This window comes from Aspergillus pseudodeflectus (assembly GCF_044049435.1).
Source record: "Aspergillus pseudodeflectus strain CBS 756.74 chromosome Unknown BJX68scaffold_10, whole genome shotgun sequence".
NCBI classification, from domain to species: domain Eukaryota; kingdom Fungi; phylum Ascomycota; class Eurotiomycetes; order Eurotiales; family Aspergillaceae; genus Aspergillus; species Aspergillus pseudodeflectus.
The window spans coordinates 647,942-661,660 of record NW_027263786.1 but is presented as its reverse complement, the minus strand read 5'-3'; the positions used below and the strand labels follow the sequence as shown (position 1 = coordinate 661,660).

General features: G+C 52.6%; 6 protein-coding genes and 1 non-coding gene across 7 annotated transcripts; 5 read left to right on the top strand and 2 right to left on the bottom strand.

Annotated features, from left to right (window-relative positions):
- The first annotated feature begins 179 nt into the window (after window positions 1–179).
- Window positions 180–1,367, top strand: BJX68DRAFT_231816 (uncharacterized protein). Its single transcript, XM_071039395.1, has one exon. It carries the CDS (start codon window positions 266–268, stop codon window positions 875–877), a length of 612 nt encoding a protein of 203 aa, XP_070901898.1. The 5' UTR covers window positions 180–265; the 3' UTR covers window positions 878–1,367.
- Window positions 1,368–1,949: 582 nt separating this feature from the next.
- Window positions 1,950–3,621, top strand: BJX68DRAFT_264383 (uncharacterized protein; the record flags this gene model as incomplete). The annotated part of the gene is made up of 5 exons (XM_071044949.1): window positions 1,950–2,010; window positions 2,092–2,460; window positions 2,521–2,792; window positions 3,318–3,437; window positions 3,508–3,621. 5 exons carry the CDS (start codon window positions 1,950–1,952, stop codon window positions 3,619–3,621), a joined length of 936 nt encoding a protein of 311 aa, XP_070901897.1.
- A 576-nt stretch (window positions 3,622–4,197) lies between these two features.
- Window positions 4,198–5,714, top strand: BJX68DRAFT_274188 (DUF2855 family protein; the record flags this gene model as incomplete). The annotated part of the gene is made up of 1 exon (XM_071047603.1): window positions 4,198–5,714. Exon 1 carries the CDS (start codon window positions 4,434–4,436, stop codon window positions 5,712–5,714), a length of 1,281 nt encoding a protein of 426 aa, XP_070901896.1. The 5' UTR covers window positions 4,198–4,433.
- Window positions 5,715–8,172: 2,458 nt separating this feature from the next.
- BJX68DRAFT_24365 (uncharacterized protein) lies at window positions 8,173–9,139 on the top strand. The gene is made up of 2 exons (XM_071041180.1): window positions 8,173–8,560; window positions 8,642–9,139. The coding sequence occupies exons 1-2, from the start codon at window positions 8,337–8,339 to the stop codon at window positions 8,895–8,897; spliced, it is 480 nt and encodes a 159-aa protein (XP_070901895.1). The 5' UTR covers window positions 8,173–8,336; the 3' UTR covers window positions 8,898–9,139.
- Window positions 9,140–9,350: 211 nt separating this feature from the next.
- On the bottom strand, window positions 9,351–9,953 carry BJX68DRAFT_264380 (uncharacterized protein; the record flags this gene model as incomplete). Its single annotated transcript, XM_071044948.1, has 1 exon — window positions 9,351–9,953. The coding sequence occupies one exon, from the start codon at window positions 9,951–9,953 to the stop codon at window positions 9,351–9,353; it is 603 nt and encodes a 200-aa protein (XP_070901894.1).
- A 990-nt stretch (window positions 9,954–10,943) lies between these two features.
- BJX68DRAFT_t49 lies at window positions 10,944–11,035 on the top strand. Its single transcript has one exon. It is a non-coding gene; the product is annotated as a tRNA-Ala (tRNA).
- A 1,334-nt stretch (window positions 11,036–12,369) lies between these two features.
- BJX68DRAFT_231812 (P-loop containing nucleoside triphosphate hydrolase protein) lies at window positions 12,370–13,438 on the bottom strand. Its single transcript, XM_071039394.1, has 4 exons — window positions 13,339–13,438; window positions 13,133–13,273; window positions 12,697–13,047; window positions 12,370–12,579 (listed from the first exon to the last, which is right to left on the bottom strand). Exons 1-4 carry the CDS (start codon window positions 13,415–13,417, stop codon window positions 12,539–12,541), a joined length of 612 nt encoding a protein of 203 aa, XP_070901893.1. The 5' UTR covers window positions 13,418–13,438; the 3' UTR covers window positions 12,370–12,538.
- Window positions 13,439–13,719: the final 281 nt, after the last annotated feature.

Sequence of the window (13,719 nt, the reverse complement as noted above, 5' to 3'; positions counted from 1 at the left end):
TCACTGCTTACTTATGATCTCAGTATTCACTTACTCACGTACAAGGATTCAATTAGCGGTAGGCCAGCCCCTAGCCGAGCCTCACTTGGTGGAGCACGTAGCCCGAAATAGGCTGCTCACAGTGCTCCCGAGCTGAAATGTTTATGACTCACTTGAGCTACATCTATATCTTCATCCATATAAGCACACCCGCCAGCCTCTTCCACACGATATCATTCCTCACTACAACTACAACGAAGCGTCATCTTCTCCTCTTCACCTCAAAATGGAGCACATCCAGAAGAAAAACAATACCAACATCTGCCTCTCCGGCGGCGCCGACGGCGCAGACCTCGAATGGGGCAGATGCGCAGCCGCAGCCGGGCACGATGTAATCCACTGGAGTTTTCCAGGCCATCGAACTCAAGCACCCGAGAGCCAAATCATTCGGCTTTCCGACCAGGAATTGAACCTCGCAACCAACGCTCTAAACAACGCCGCCCGCGCCCTCGAAAAAGATCCGCCCCGCCGACCAATAATCGCGCGTCTAACCCGCCGGAATTACTACCAGGTTGCCTGGAGCACGAGCTGCTACGCTGTAACCGTCATACAAGACGCCAACGATGCCGATGCGAAACGGAAAATAGGTGGAACCGCGTGGGCAACGACCATGTTTGCGCAGCTGCATCCTGGGAATCGGGATATGTATCTGTTTGATCAGGAGAAGGATGGGTGGTTTCAGTGGGATCCGGATACCGAGGGGTGGGTTTCCATGGGCAGAGAGTGCCCGCCGAGGCCGAGGGGGGTTTGGGCGGGGATTGGGTCGAGGGATTTGAGACCGAATGGGAGGGCAGCGATTCGGAGGTTGATGGGTGTGGAGAGAAGTCAGGGCGTTTGAGGTGCTGTTTTGTTTTGTTTTGTTGGGCTTCTATGTGTACATGGGTGGATGGAGCTCGTTCTAACGGCGATATTGGGACATTTTGATCTCGATTTCGATTTCATCCGTCGACGGCACGAGGCCAATGTCCCTCACTTCAGCAAGTAATACACTTTCACAACACTTCGAAGCGATTTGGAGGCTTGCATATGTTCTCAACACGCTTGGCGGTTTAGTATTCCCTTTTTACTCAACGTGCTTCAGATCAAGTGCCATCTCACGAACGACCGCGATACTGGTATAGACATGGGTATCGGGCAGATCGCACGAGGAATCGAGCATCATGCCCATGTCAACACCTCTCACCCTGATTTCGCGTTAACATCCAACGAAGGGCAGCGGAATGCCTTATCTCTATCTATCTATGCGTGGGAGGGAGGTCTAATAAATCTTTGAACGCGTCCATGGGCGATGTACGGAGTAAACTGACTGACCCTCGACGGCTTCGTACCTGCGCTGGAGCCGCTGCAGGGGCTCAGTCCTGCAATCGCTGTTTGGTCGTTTAAAATAGCTCTTGGCCAGACGCATCTTAGACTTTGGCCCCGTTGGCCGGTGTTTTCAGACACTTGACCGCGTTTTACCCCAGTCAAGATTCAAGTACAGACTGGCCAATACTCAGTCAAGCAAGTCCCAATTGACAGGCGCTGTGCTTGCCTTTTGTAATCCTCGACATTGGTAGAAATCATCTCGTCTTGCTCCGTCCCTGCACGTCTCAGGAACAGGTTCCCCAGCGTCAGAGAGCAAAGCTGGCCAAGGTCCCCTCGGTCAGGGCGAACAGCAAACAAAGAATCAACCAGCCCCCGGAGCATCACACTGCCAAGCACCAATCATCCACCTCCAGCCAGTGTTGATCTGGCATCAGAGGAGTCACAAACAGTAAGCGCTAGCCCCGAGCTGTCTCGTTATTGTGGCCCGGTTGTGGAATCGAAACGGGGTGTTCTTCCCATCTTCTTCTTCGGACCTCTTTTCGACTTCAACCCTCCTCGCGAACATCAGTCCAATTTAGATCATGGTCAACAGGACGAGTTCGAAAATGACTTCACTCGTGCTGCTACTCCTCGTCACAGGCGTAATTGCGAGAACTCCATGGTTCCGTACGTACCCTCAACAGCCCTTATCCCTTCCACTCCCCGTCAACCAACTAGACTGTTCTAACCACCCACCAAAATCTACAGCAATAACCCTCGAATCCCCCACCAACCTCTCCACAATCCCAACAGACGACTTTGTCATAAAATGGTCCTACTCCGTCCTCTTCAACGACGACATCATCATCGGCATGGCCCCCGCAACAACAACGCAGTTCACCAACATGACGCGCGTCTACGCGCCCTATTCGTCGACGACGATCCCCGCGACTTTTCTGCCAGCCCTCCACGCGGGCCAGACATCAGTCTACACGCTACAGTTCTTCACGACGGATAGCGACGGGAATAGCTGCGGGACGAGTGCGACGGATATTACGCTTTCGGGGCCGGTGCAGACGACGGTTACGCATACACGGACCTTGCTTGAGCCGGGGGCTGCGACGCCGACGGGGGGCGGTGGGTGAGAAAGTAGTGGCGTTGTTGGTGAGACTCCGGCGCCGATATTTGGTCCGCAAGATGGCGTTGAGGAACTGGGACCGGCACCAGAGGAGGAGAAAGGTCTCTCGACGGGCGCCAAGGCAGGTATCGGCATTGGAGTTGCCTGCGGGGCGGTTTTCCTTGCGGTTGGTGGTGTTTTCATCTATCGTCGGCGACGACGGCGAGATGCCCACAGCGGGATCCCAGAAAAAAGCCCTTTTGTGGACCAGGCAATGGATATGAGCCGCGAACTCCGGAACAAGCACGGCGCAGCAGAGGTTCCTGGGGGCCCGAGTCCGTGGGAACTTCCTGTATGAGCTTGGCGGGTGATCTTTTACCATTTCCACGAATCGGGGCATTCTGATGTCTGCCATGTCTGGGAATATGAGTGGCTAGAGTAATGGTACATGGATGGTTAATGATGCGGTTTCGGGAAGCAGGCGAGGAATCAATGACTCGCGGTGTCGGGCAATTTTATGGAATGGTGTGTCTCTATTTCCTATACGTATAGCCTTTTGAATCGGCCCTATATCACCAATTACTGCATCTACACGTCAGACCAGAATGCTGCACTGTAAGGGTTGCAATCTGCACCACAACCGCGACTGGTAAACGCCATGTACTATCATCTGTGCCGCTGTATGCCTCAACTAACCCGTCCATCGTCGCTGTGATTGTGCCTATGCAAGTTTGTTGAGAACACTGAATATGTGCGAGATGTGGCCTGCATCTGTGACGATGGCATTGCTGCGTGCAGGGTGTCTGTGATGCTGCGTTGGCTGTAAGATACCCTCTTTCTCTCTCTTACAGAACCGCATGCTAATGGCCGAATCAAGTTCGCCACCGCGGACACGAAACTCATCCAGACACCTACCAACCAAGAGGGCGTCCTAGGCAACACGGCCTTTGCTGCGGCCCTAGGGGCTGTCGCTGTGGCTCTTGGGCAAGGTACGGATGTGAGTCGCCAAGTTCCCAAGCCGAGTATCATTGGAAGGGTAAGGAATGACTGACTGACGAACGATTCAGTCCTTTCTGCTACCCATCATCGACGCGACTCCTGCCTGTGGCGCCAGTCTCAGGGTGACGGTTCAGACTCTGGACATGGAGCTCACTCAGCTTGTTGGTACTTACCAGTCCTAGCCTAGGTAGATTCGTCGGGTGGGGGTTGTTCTGCTTTCTTGTTAGGATTCTCTTGTCTAGTACTCTTTAATTCTGTGTGGATATAGCTTATAGATTATGTATATACTATTTTCAACCCGGCCATATGGGTTATATACTGGACAAACAGGCGCAGGCTAGCAAAGGTTTGTTTAATCACCACATTCAGCTGGACGTCCGCTTAGGACGCTGTTGAGCTTCGCTCTTGATAATCAGCAGAAAAATCTCCTTTGTCTCCACATCTAGTCTGAAAATAAACTGATCATGTCCGAACAATGCTATTGCCCTAGTGCAGGCTTGTCGCGGTACGCCTAAGGCCGACCACGTTTACTCTACCCAACTGACTCGTGGCCTGTTCAGCTCGGCTCAGCCGCATGGGACGGTAATTTACCAAGAACAAATCGTGTGCTTTTAGCGGCGGGGCTCTATTGTCCCTACTAGGCCGGCCCCAATCAATACCGAGCAGTATTCGTACTTACACGAACTGTCCAATGAAAACCAGTCATCAAATGTTTAACTCGCGCCTCCAAACTAATCGCTTTAGGCTCCAACGGCTGAGCTTGTTTCGCGTGCCTTGTTCGCCCCACTGACCAATAACGCCGTTGCCGCGGTTCAACCCGCTGCTGAGGCCTCCACACGGTGAGGGGTACGGAATCCTGCGGCAGCACGCCTTGTCTTGCGAGCTTACGGCCGTACCCATATGCATTGAATATAAAACCCCACTCAGAGCCGGTCTGCCTGCAATCGCTGCAACGCAAATCTAGAACCAACAATACCCACAGCTAACCGCCGACATGGACGTCCACGTCGTCTCCAAATCCAACAATGCCAACCATGCAACCTTCTCCCTCCCACCACCAACAGCCCCCCTGCCCGCCTCCTCCATCCGCGTTCGCGCCTCCCTCCTAAGTCTCAGCTCAAACAACCTCACCTACGCCCTCCTCGGCGACATGCTGCACTGGTGGGATACCTACCCCGTCCCCGACAACGCACCCGCCCCTTACAACGACCGCGCAGCCTGGGGCATTGTCCCCGCATGGGGGTTCGCGACCGTCCTCGAGAGTACGATTCCAGAAATAGCCTCGGGGACGAAGATCTGGGGATACTGGCCAGCCTCAGCACACGTCGTCGACCTAACCCTATCGAAAAACAAAGACGATCCAGAAACCCACTGGATCGAAACATCCGCGCACCGCACATCGCTCCTCCCACTATACAACCGGTACATCATCTCAACCAGCGCCGACGAAACCAGGCACGCGTGGGAATCCGCAGTCCGACCGATCTGGCAGTGCGGGTACGTCCTCTCGGAATACGTCTTCACTCCCGATCCCAGCGTGAACCCAGCCATCCACCCGCTCCCGGGCGCTCCGAGCGTGAAGCCCGAGTGGACGAACGAGGACGCGGATATCTCGAAGACGGTCGTTATCTCCCTTGCGGCGTCGTCGAAGACGGGCCGCTCGGCCGCGCATAATTTCGCGTGCAGACCCGCCGGATCGGGGCCGTTGGGTTTGCTGCAGGTTACGTCGTCGCCGGAGGCGATTGGGTCGGCTGCGGAGGCCCTCAAGCCACAATTTGCTACGAGGGCCGTTGGCTACACTCAGCTTTCGCAGCCAGATGTCGGGCAGTGGATCGCGTCGCTCTCGCCCAGTAAAATCGTCATTGTCGACTTCGGCTCGCGCGACGGCGGCTTCGACGCCGTGCACTCCCTCATCCGATCCCACGACGCCCTCGCCAAGACCGACCTCGTTATCCTCGCTGTCGGCTTCCAGCAAAAGGTGTACACGCTCGCGGACGTCGCGGCGGCGCAGGCGGCTGCGGGGGCGCATGGGATTATCCAGCTGAATACGTCGCCGATTCTGAGTGCGGCGCTGGAGGTTCAGGGGGCGAGGAAGGTATATGAGGGGTTGGAGGAGAGGTGGGAGCATTGGCTGGCCAATCGCGAGGTGGCGGCGCCGGATCTTAGACTTGTTTGGGGCGAGGGGATTACCGGGGAGCAGGGGATTGAGGGGGGGTGGGATCGGTTGTGTCAGGGGGGTGTTAGGCCTGAAGAGGCGTTGGTTTATAGGCTATAATGAGGGTGACGACGGGATCTAGGGGGGATCCTGAGTCCGATTTTCCTGGTGCTTACTAGTTGACGAGTACGTATATAAGAAGCAAGATCCACCAAGAATTGGTATTTATTTTCTCACTATGAGCAATCAATGCTGCCAGGGACCAAGTGACGCTTCCAGGGCTTATCTAGTCTAGGCAAGGCACACACAGCCTCTTACCTAAAGCGAGCTACCCGTGGGGCGAGCAAGTTGGACTCCGAAACGAGTAGTAGTTCAAACACGCCACCGGATCGGATCGCCTGGATCTCGGGACCTGGCTTGGGCCGGGTTATTCCCCCTGTGCAGCGCAACGCTGCCGTGCGTGGATCGTCATCGTCCTCCCCGATGTACTACCTAAGATGGAACGGGTTCCCAATCCCGGCTCCACTGCCCAAGATCGGGTCTGCGGGGTCGGATACGAAATTCGGGGCCCTTCACTTATAGGACCAAGGATCCCTCTCCTATTTGGAGATTATCCCATTGTACATATATTAAACTTGAGCCGTGGAGAAGACACGACGCGTTTGGTGCGTGGCTTCCTGAAAAGGAATAGGCAGGAACGACCCTGGAACAACCCATGGTCCCAGGCCGGGATCAGCCGTTCCTTCCACATGCAGACTGCAATGAGCAAATAAGGAGGGAGGGGCCGTTCGTTCGTTTCATAACCAGAATGGAGCAAATGAGGAAGGAACGACCATGGCACCTTTCGAGTACAGGACAGGAAGGCGCGACGGCAGTTGCTCCCTTTTTATAACATCAAGTCATGGAGAATTGAATATTATCTCCGTCAATCCAGGATCCCATCAGCCATAGGTAGATTGTGCAAGATATTATGTATAAATCTGAAATAGACAGACATAACGCCTCTGGGATACGAGTCTGGGCTTTCCTGTGGATGTCAGTATCCAGGTGTTTCCGTAAGACTACCATCCTTCTTGACAGTGATTTATGAACGCAATATTATTCGTTTCACAGATATGGGATAGGTATAGTTGCGGGAACAGGTGTTCCGGCTTCCTACAGTTGAATGTCGGCCAGGGGGGCTTATACATACAATTGCAGTAGCTGTGTACTGGGACAAGGATTTTTCTTGCTCTCTACAAAAAAGAGAGAGACATTATGACTATAACGGACCATTGGTTACTACTCTAGTCTCGATGCTTTTCCAAATCTTGGAAAATCCATTGCGTACTTTTGCTTATATTCAAGTGCCCACTGGTCCTCCGAATTGGTCGCCTTGGAGTCAATCTAAGTGATGGTCAAGATACATTGTTCTGCTGCAGATAAGAGCCCGCACTATGCTTGAGACAACCTTTCGCGGAAGGCTCTCCATTGGCCTCTTGAGACTTTACAGTGCCTAGTAGGGATGGATACGGTTGCCCACAGGTGCTCCTATTTGCTCAGGGTGAGAGATGATCGTGATGGAAGCGATAGAGAAAAGGGGTTAAGCAGATACAGAAGTAGCAGGGTCTGCATAAGCTAGCATGATTTTGTTTGATCTGGCAAGCAGCAATAAACAGCACGTCGCCGGGGGTAAGCTTTACAGTCGATTGCTCACGATGCTGGACGGATGAATCTGTCCCTAACAACATACACTAAGCCCACCTAAGATCTCGATTCTCAAGGACGTAAGCACGGCGCACCTCTCCAGCCGGCTGGTAGGAGACCACGGGATCGGTCTGTTCTCCAAGATTCGTGGTCCAGGGGCGACGGGGCGTCGATCCCAAATCCTCACCAAGGACGCCAGAATCCAGTTTTCCAAAGGAACACTACTCCGGGAAGAGCCTATATTTACCAGGAACATGGCCTATCGTTGGAATTCTGTGGGGTACCGGCGGCGAGATCGTCGGCTGACCCGTGGGTCCTGATTCTGCTTGGTTTGGTAGGTCTGGGGTGAGCTCGGAGGGCCCGTTGGGGGATCCCTGTTTCTACGGTTCATTTTTGACATCACCACACGACATGACCAAATTAATGAAAATTGCTTGGGTTCTCTGCTAGAGTAACTGTCACACACATTACCTCTTCGAGAATCATACGATATCTACGGTTCCTACTCCAACTTCCAAGACCCTGCCTGTGCTTCCCTCGACCTCGCCACACCCCTGGGGCCTGAACCCCAAGCAACCACCACAGCGCCACCACAGGAACCCCATCAATCGGAACAGCGAGCGCATACTCTAATGATGATGCAAAGAGCCAGTGCTAAGCCGGAATGGGAAAGCTTGACGAGGGCAAGGTTCGTGCAGAACTATTCTTGGGGTCTTGGCGCGTCTTTGTCATGGCTTACATCCGGGGTTAGTCTAAGACACCAGCCTATATATGCACATCCTGTGTCACCACAGTCGCCACGCATCGGGCAGCGATGGGCGGTGTGTTGAGACATGCTTGAGACATCGTTCGTGAATGTTCTAGTGTCTACAGGATGAGCAGGGTAGGATGAGATCATGAGATGGGATTCATGGTATAAATACTACGAGATCGCCCTGCCATTGAGGAATATCATCACAACAGTTCAATCCAACCAAACAATCCAACCAACCAACCAACCTCACTTTCGCTAAAGTCTCTCGCTTCAAGTCTTTTGACACCATTCCAATCGCTACAATGAAGACCACTTTCGCTGCTCTCGCTCTCTCCCTCTTCGGCGCTGCCGTCGCCGCCCCGGCCAACGCCTGCCCCCCGACCACCCAAAAGCCCTTCCCCTACAGCGTCGACGACGTCAAGCTCTACCACCTCAAGGAGAGCAACACCTGGGACCTGACCATCAAGGTCACTGAGCGCGACGCCGCCGGCAACGCTCTTGGCTCCACTTCTTGCCACAGCGCCTGGTACGTCCCAAGCACCCAAACACCGAAATCACATCAATCAACAGTAACAGCAAACAACAATACTAATATGAATCTGTATAGGAACGACGGCGCCACCTACGTCGCCCGCGAAATCTGCGAGGACACGCACTACTTCTTCTGGCTGCCCAACGGCGCCCCCAACCCGGAGAGCTGGAACGTCATCGTCGACGGCCCCAACGGCCAGGGCGAGGGCACCATCGAGTTCGGTAACAAGTACAAGTGCGGCGACTACACCGGCGACATTGGCAACATCGATCGCGAGTGCACGACTACCAACGGCGGTTGGTTCTTCCTCCACGAGCGCGACGCCAACTAGATCTGGACTTGGGCTTTGAGAATTCTGCATTGTGGGGCGACGGACTGCTCTTGCTGTAGTAAGCAGGGATAAACAGTACTAGTTCCGTGTCTGATGGGATAGATGTGCGGGACATGCATGGAAGGTTGGTGAGCATCATCGATGAGCATTGCGGGTGTTTTTGTGGTTTTGCTAGGCTTTGTTTCTAGATTACATTCCTTTATAGATTAATATGCATATTCAACTCGCGAGCAGAGGTAATCTACAGTAAACTACTGTTCGAGGCCCTCGGAAGGGGAGCCGAGCCTGGAGATCCAGGGCTCAGCTCCAGGGCTGCCTTCGATCTATACTGGAGGGGAAGACGATGATCCACAGCGCATGGGGATTCCAATTACCCGTACCGAAAACAATATACATTAGAGAAACTATCTAGGATCCACTGAGCCCGAGCTCAATCAACTTCCCGCACACGTGCTACGTGTACTTTTTCACAATTGTCTTCACAATTGTCTTCACAATTGTCTTCACAATTGTCTTCACAATTGTCTTCACAATTGTCTCGAGGGTGGTGATTGTCGCTGGGATGCGCCGCCTGTTCTTAGTTAGCACGCGAATGACATCGTCTTCCAGCAAAACGCCCGGTGTTGACGACGACGACAATGACGCAGAACAAGGAGAGAAAGAGCAGGATTCCGTACAATGGTGAGAGTTGCTCCAGTCAGAGCCACATCCAATAGGCCCCTTGACAACGCGCTCCGTGGCTTCCAAGCACTGCGCCAGATACCGGTGAACATCCTCGATATACCCCCAGAGCGCCTCAAATCGAGCGTCGTGTGACCCGGATCTGGATCCCGATCCGCGCACGGATGACGCGCACCTGCTCTCCGCGGCCTTGATGTCGACGCAGAGCCGCAGCCATCGAGAACAGGCATTTTCAACGGCAGAGGCCTCGTATGCGTCGCGGACGCGCGGCGGGCAGGCGGCGAGCGAGTCTTGTAGAGCGAGGAGGGTCAGGACTGTATGTTTTGCTAGTGCCGATGCGGTGGTTTGGTCGCTGAATGTGGTGAGTTCGGACATGGTGTGGTTTGGTGTTTAATCCCGAGGCTCGTAGCAGTGAAACCGGGCTGGTATCAGTTTGATTTTGGCTTTTCCGGGTATCGCTCTCACGGGGGCGTATGTCAATCAAGGCGTCGGTGACTCGGTCCCCTTTCTTCGATGAGATGGGGGGCCAAAGCCATGTTTTTATATCCAGGGATTGTTTTTGCGAACAATGGAAAGTAATTTGAAAGACTTGAGTTTGGCTTGTTATCAAAAAGACTCTTCTATTGTTTGCTAACGGATATCAAGGTCTTTGTGTAATCACTGAAAGCAAACTAGGAATGCGTTGTTTCTGTTAGAGAATAAGAAGTAGCTGCGTGTCGTAGGTTGCAAGTCATTGACAACTTCAGTGCTGGCCGCCCGTAAGGTAGCGAGACCGACTGACAAGGTTCCGGGAAGGGTTACCAACGGACCTGAGCTTCTCCTCTAAAGGCAATACCGACTCGAGTCTTTCGGGGTCTGGCCATCCCTCCCTCAGTTGATGGGTTGAATAGGAACTACATATGTATCTCCAGGATAGCGCAATGTCCACCAACCCTAAGTCTCTTGCTCAGTCTCTCACGCCCGGATACTGTACCGATTGAACGCTAGCAGCTGACCAGAAGTAACCACAGGGAAAGCATTAAACGTGCCGACTCTTGGTGGTCAGGAACTAGCAAACTTAGAACGTCGATCATCTATCCTAAAGCCCGCCTATCTTAACAGGATATAAATATATCTACGCCAGGAACGCCAGCGTGGAATATGCTCATCGCTGCTAACAAAGATTGCGCGAAATTTTTTGGTTGGCTGCTTGTGATTCCCAGCTATTATGACTGCTGCCCCACTAAGCATAAAAACTCCCTTTTCTGTCCACATTCATCCCACATTACATTGCTCTATTGATTTATCTTGTTGACTCTCTGCTCTTTTTGACTTATCCTTTCGTGCTTATAAACTGTGTTAATAATGTGCTCAATAACGTCACATGGGCTGTTGGCTCAGTTGGTAGAGCGTCCGCTTCGCAGTAACCTCCGGGTGAAGATTGCGGAAGGTCTGGGGTTCGATTCCCCAATAGTCCATTCCTTTTTGGTTTTTGGTTTTCCGCACCGGACCCCAAACATTCATTCAAGCCCACTTTTCTTTTCGTTTCTGCTTCGCTTTTTTTGGTTTTTCTTTTCATTTATCGCGCGAGGCTGATTCATTGGTACTACAGCCATGGCAAACGAGCGGCGCCCGTCCGGAGCGACGCCTTCCGAGTACAAACTCTCTATCCGAAATGCCCTGGGCTCTACTTCCTTCTTACCGTACCAGTAGTAGGCTGTAGAATAGGCAGGAGCGACTCAACATAATAACTCCCGCAAAACGAAATAGGAAGGAACGATGTGGGCCACGAGTCCGTGGTCGCGCCTTCCAACCAAGGACAAGGCCTTATCCGTGATGCATAAACAACACTCTGCTCCGAAGTACACAGACGTAAACATCGGAGACAGCAGAGCGAGCAACAGGGTGAAGGTGCCCCAAGAAGTCTCCAAGATCGACTACACAGCTAAAAGTGCGAGTATATCTTGTCTTGTACCATATTTGTCAATCCCTAGAACGAACCCAACTGCGTTTCTGATGACAATATTATGCTGGATGAGTCTATCGCTCGATCAAAGGCAACTGGCCAGTCCTTTCAACTGCGCTTGATATGTGGCAGCCTCCGAGACCGGTATCCTCCGTCTTGACTACTGCAGTTACCTGTTTCTGCGTGGGGCCCTGGTCGTAGTCCTTGCTCGCCGGGCAAGAAGCCGGGCCGGGCCGGGCTTCGCCAATTGGCAAGACATTTGGGGGAGCCAGCCCGCGTATATACAGTACGGTGTGGCTTTTCATGTATGCACTGCGCTGCCTCGAAGATCATATTTCCCATTTATGTCGAGGACCTGGTACGTGTGAACGCACAGTCTTTGAGTCAATGAGTTCTTAAAAGAACTAACCCAATCTAGCCCTAAACGGAGATTCTCACCGAGCTCCGCTCGGATTTATAAATGGGTCTCCAATATCTTCTCTCCGGATCGCCATAGGCCAATTCAGACGAAGAATCATGTCTACATGGCTCATTCGGTTCAGTAAGCTTGCTATCTGATCCTATAGAGGGGCATAAGTGGTCGGTGGTGCCCCCGCTGGGCCCGTTCCATGTCCAATAAGTATTCTGCATGCATGTAGGGCTTGATTAGCACAGAGTAGTGAACTGGATTCTTTGAGGAGTTGCAGTAGTCTGTTTGATGGGGGATCTCCGAGGAGATTGGATTCAGTCTTTTGAAGGTGGGGTTGTTGTATTTAATCTGATCATTTGCCTTTTTACAGTGTACACTACTGATGTATTTAGGCGTCTTCTGAAAGCTTTTCGGCAAAGGGGTCCATCGACGGCGTGGCTAGGAAAGAGTTGGGTTGATTGAGGTCATTATATCCACGAGGGAAGACGAGTGACTTGAAGTTCTTGAGCGGAATTGTTGGAAGAGAACCAGACTGAGAATACTGCCCCCGAATTGATGAACACACAATGTATATCAGATGCAACGCTTGCATCGCCCGTATAACCGTCAAACATGGTCCGCCAACCACCTGATAGCATCACCAATACCTAATCCAGTCCAAGTTAGCACAGCACAGGACGGTGGTAAGGTAAGCTCGCGCATAACAGCACAGAACAGGCTAGAAACTCAACCCAGAACACGGTAAGGACCGACCGCATACATACCCTGGCCCAGAACCACACTCCCAAAGACAACCTCGATCGCCCTCTCCCTCCTCAGGGTCTCCAACCCCGCAGTCCCATCTTCCTTGCGATTCTTATCCAGTCTCATAAGCATTAGGAACTCCTCCGGCCCCACCGCCCCATAATGATCAATCTTGTTAACGAAGATGACAACAGGCACGCCTGCTACCTCTTCACTCTCTAGCAGATCATCGAGCATCCTCCGCGCTCCGGGGAACAGATCGTAGTCCGTTGCATCAATCATGAAGATCATGCCGGCTGTGCCTGGGAGGAAGGTTGAGAGGGGTGGGGCGGCGAAGCCGCTTGTATCGATGAATGTGAGGCGTTTGTTGGCTGTGTGGGTTAACGAGGTTACTATGACTACTCATGTTATCGCAAAGAGAGAAGGAACCCGTGGAATGGCTACCCCTCTACTGACCTATCTCTCGCCAATCGACCTTGCCGCCTGATTCCGTCCGCAGCTTATGCGCGAGGGTTGTTTTCCCGGCGTTTCTGGGCCCGGCTATGAGGATCTTGGAGTGGGTGGGTTTTCCTTGGAGATGGCATTTTAGGGTGTGGACTGTGCGATAGAGGTAAGTTCGGGTCGTCCCGTCCCTGTGTGGATAGGGAGCGTGCATGACTGACTAAATGTGCCTATTATCGCGAGCGCTTTTTGTAGAAGCTGGAAAACAGCCTGCACTAAATAGAATATGAAGCGGGGCATCGTAGGTGATTTCGGTTGGCGTTGTCGAGGCTTCGGGTCCATGTTTGGGCTGTCGTCGTATTATGGATTTGCCTCGACCCCTGGACACGTGGCCTCGTATTCGAGCTTAAGATGAGCTTTTTGCGCGACGTGAGTTTATCATATCTGCCCAAGCTCTTTCATGATCACAAATTCACGTTATAAGATGAGGCATCAAACCGGCATCAATAACTCCGCATATGGTGGATACTACCTATTCAAACATGCGTCCTTTTCACCACAGAGAGAGCGTGGGCACGTAATTGGAATAAAGAGAATGATCA

Coding starts and splice junctions, on each gene's coding strand:
- BJX68DRAFT_231816 (XM_071039395.1), top strand. CDS start 266: ATGGAGCACATCCAGAAGAAAAACAATACCAACATCTGCCTCTCCGGC.
- BJX68DRAFT_24365 (XM_071041180.1), top strand. CDS start 8,337: ATGAAGACCACTTTCGCTGCTCTCGCTCTCTCCCTCTTCGGCGCTGCC. Junction 8,561..8,641: donor ACTTCTTGCCACAGCGCCTG/GTACGTCCCAAG, acceptor GAATCTGTATAG/GAACGACGGCGCCACCTACG.
- BJX68DRAFT_231812 (XM_071039394.1), bottom strand. CDS start 13,417: ATGCCCCGCTTCATATTCTATTTAGTGCAGGCTGTTTTCCAGCTTCTA. Junction 13,274..13,338: donor CGCGATAATAGGCACATTTA/GTCAGTCATGCA, acceptor TCTATCGCACAG/TCCACACCCTAAAATGCCAT. Junction 12,580..12,696: donor GAGTGTGGTTCTGGGCCAGG/GTATGTATGCGG, acceptor GGACTGGATTAG/GTATTGGTGATGCTATCAGG.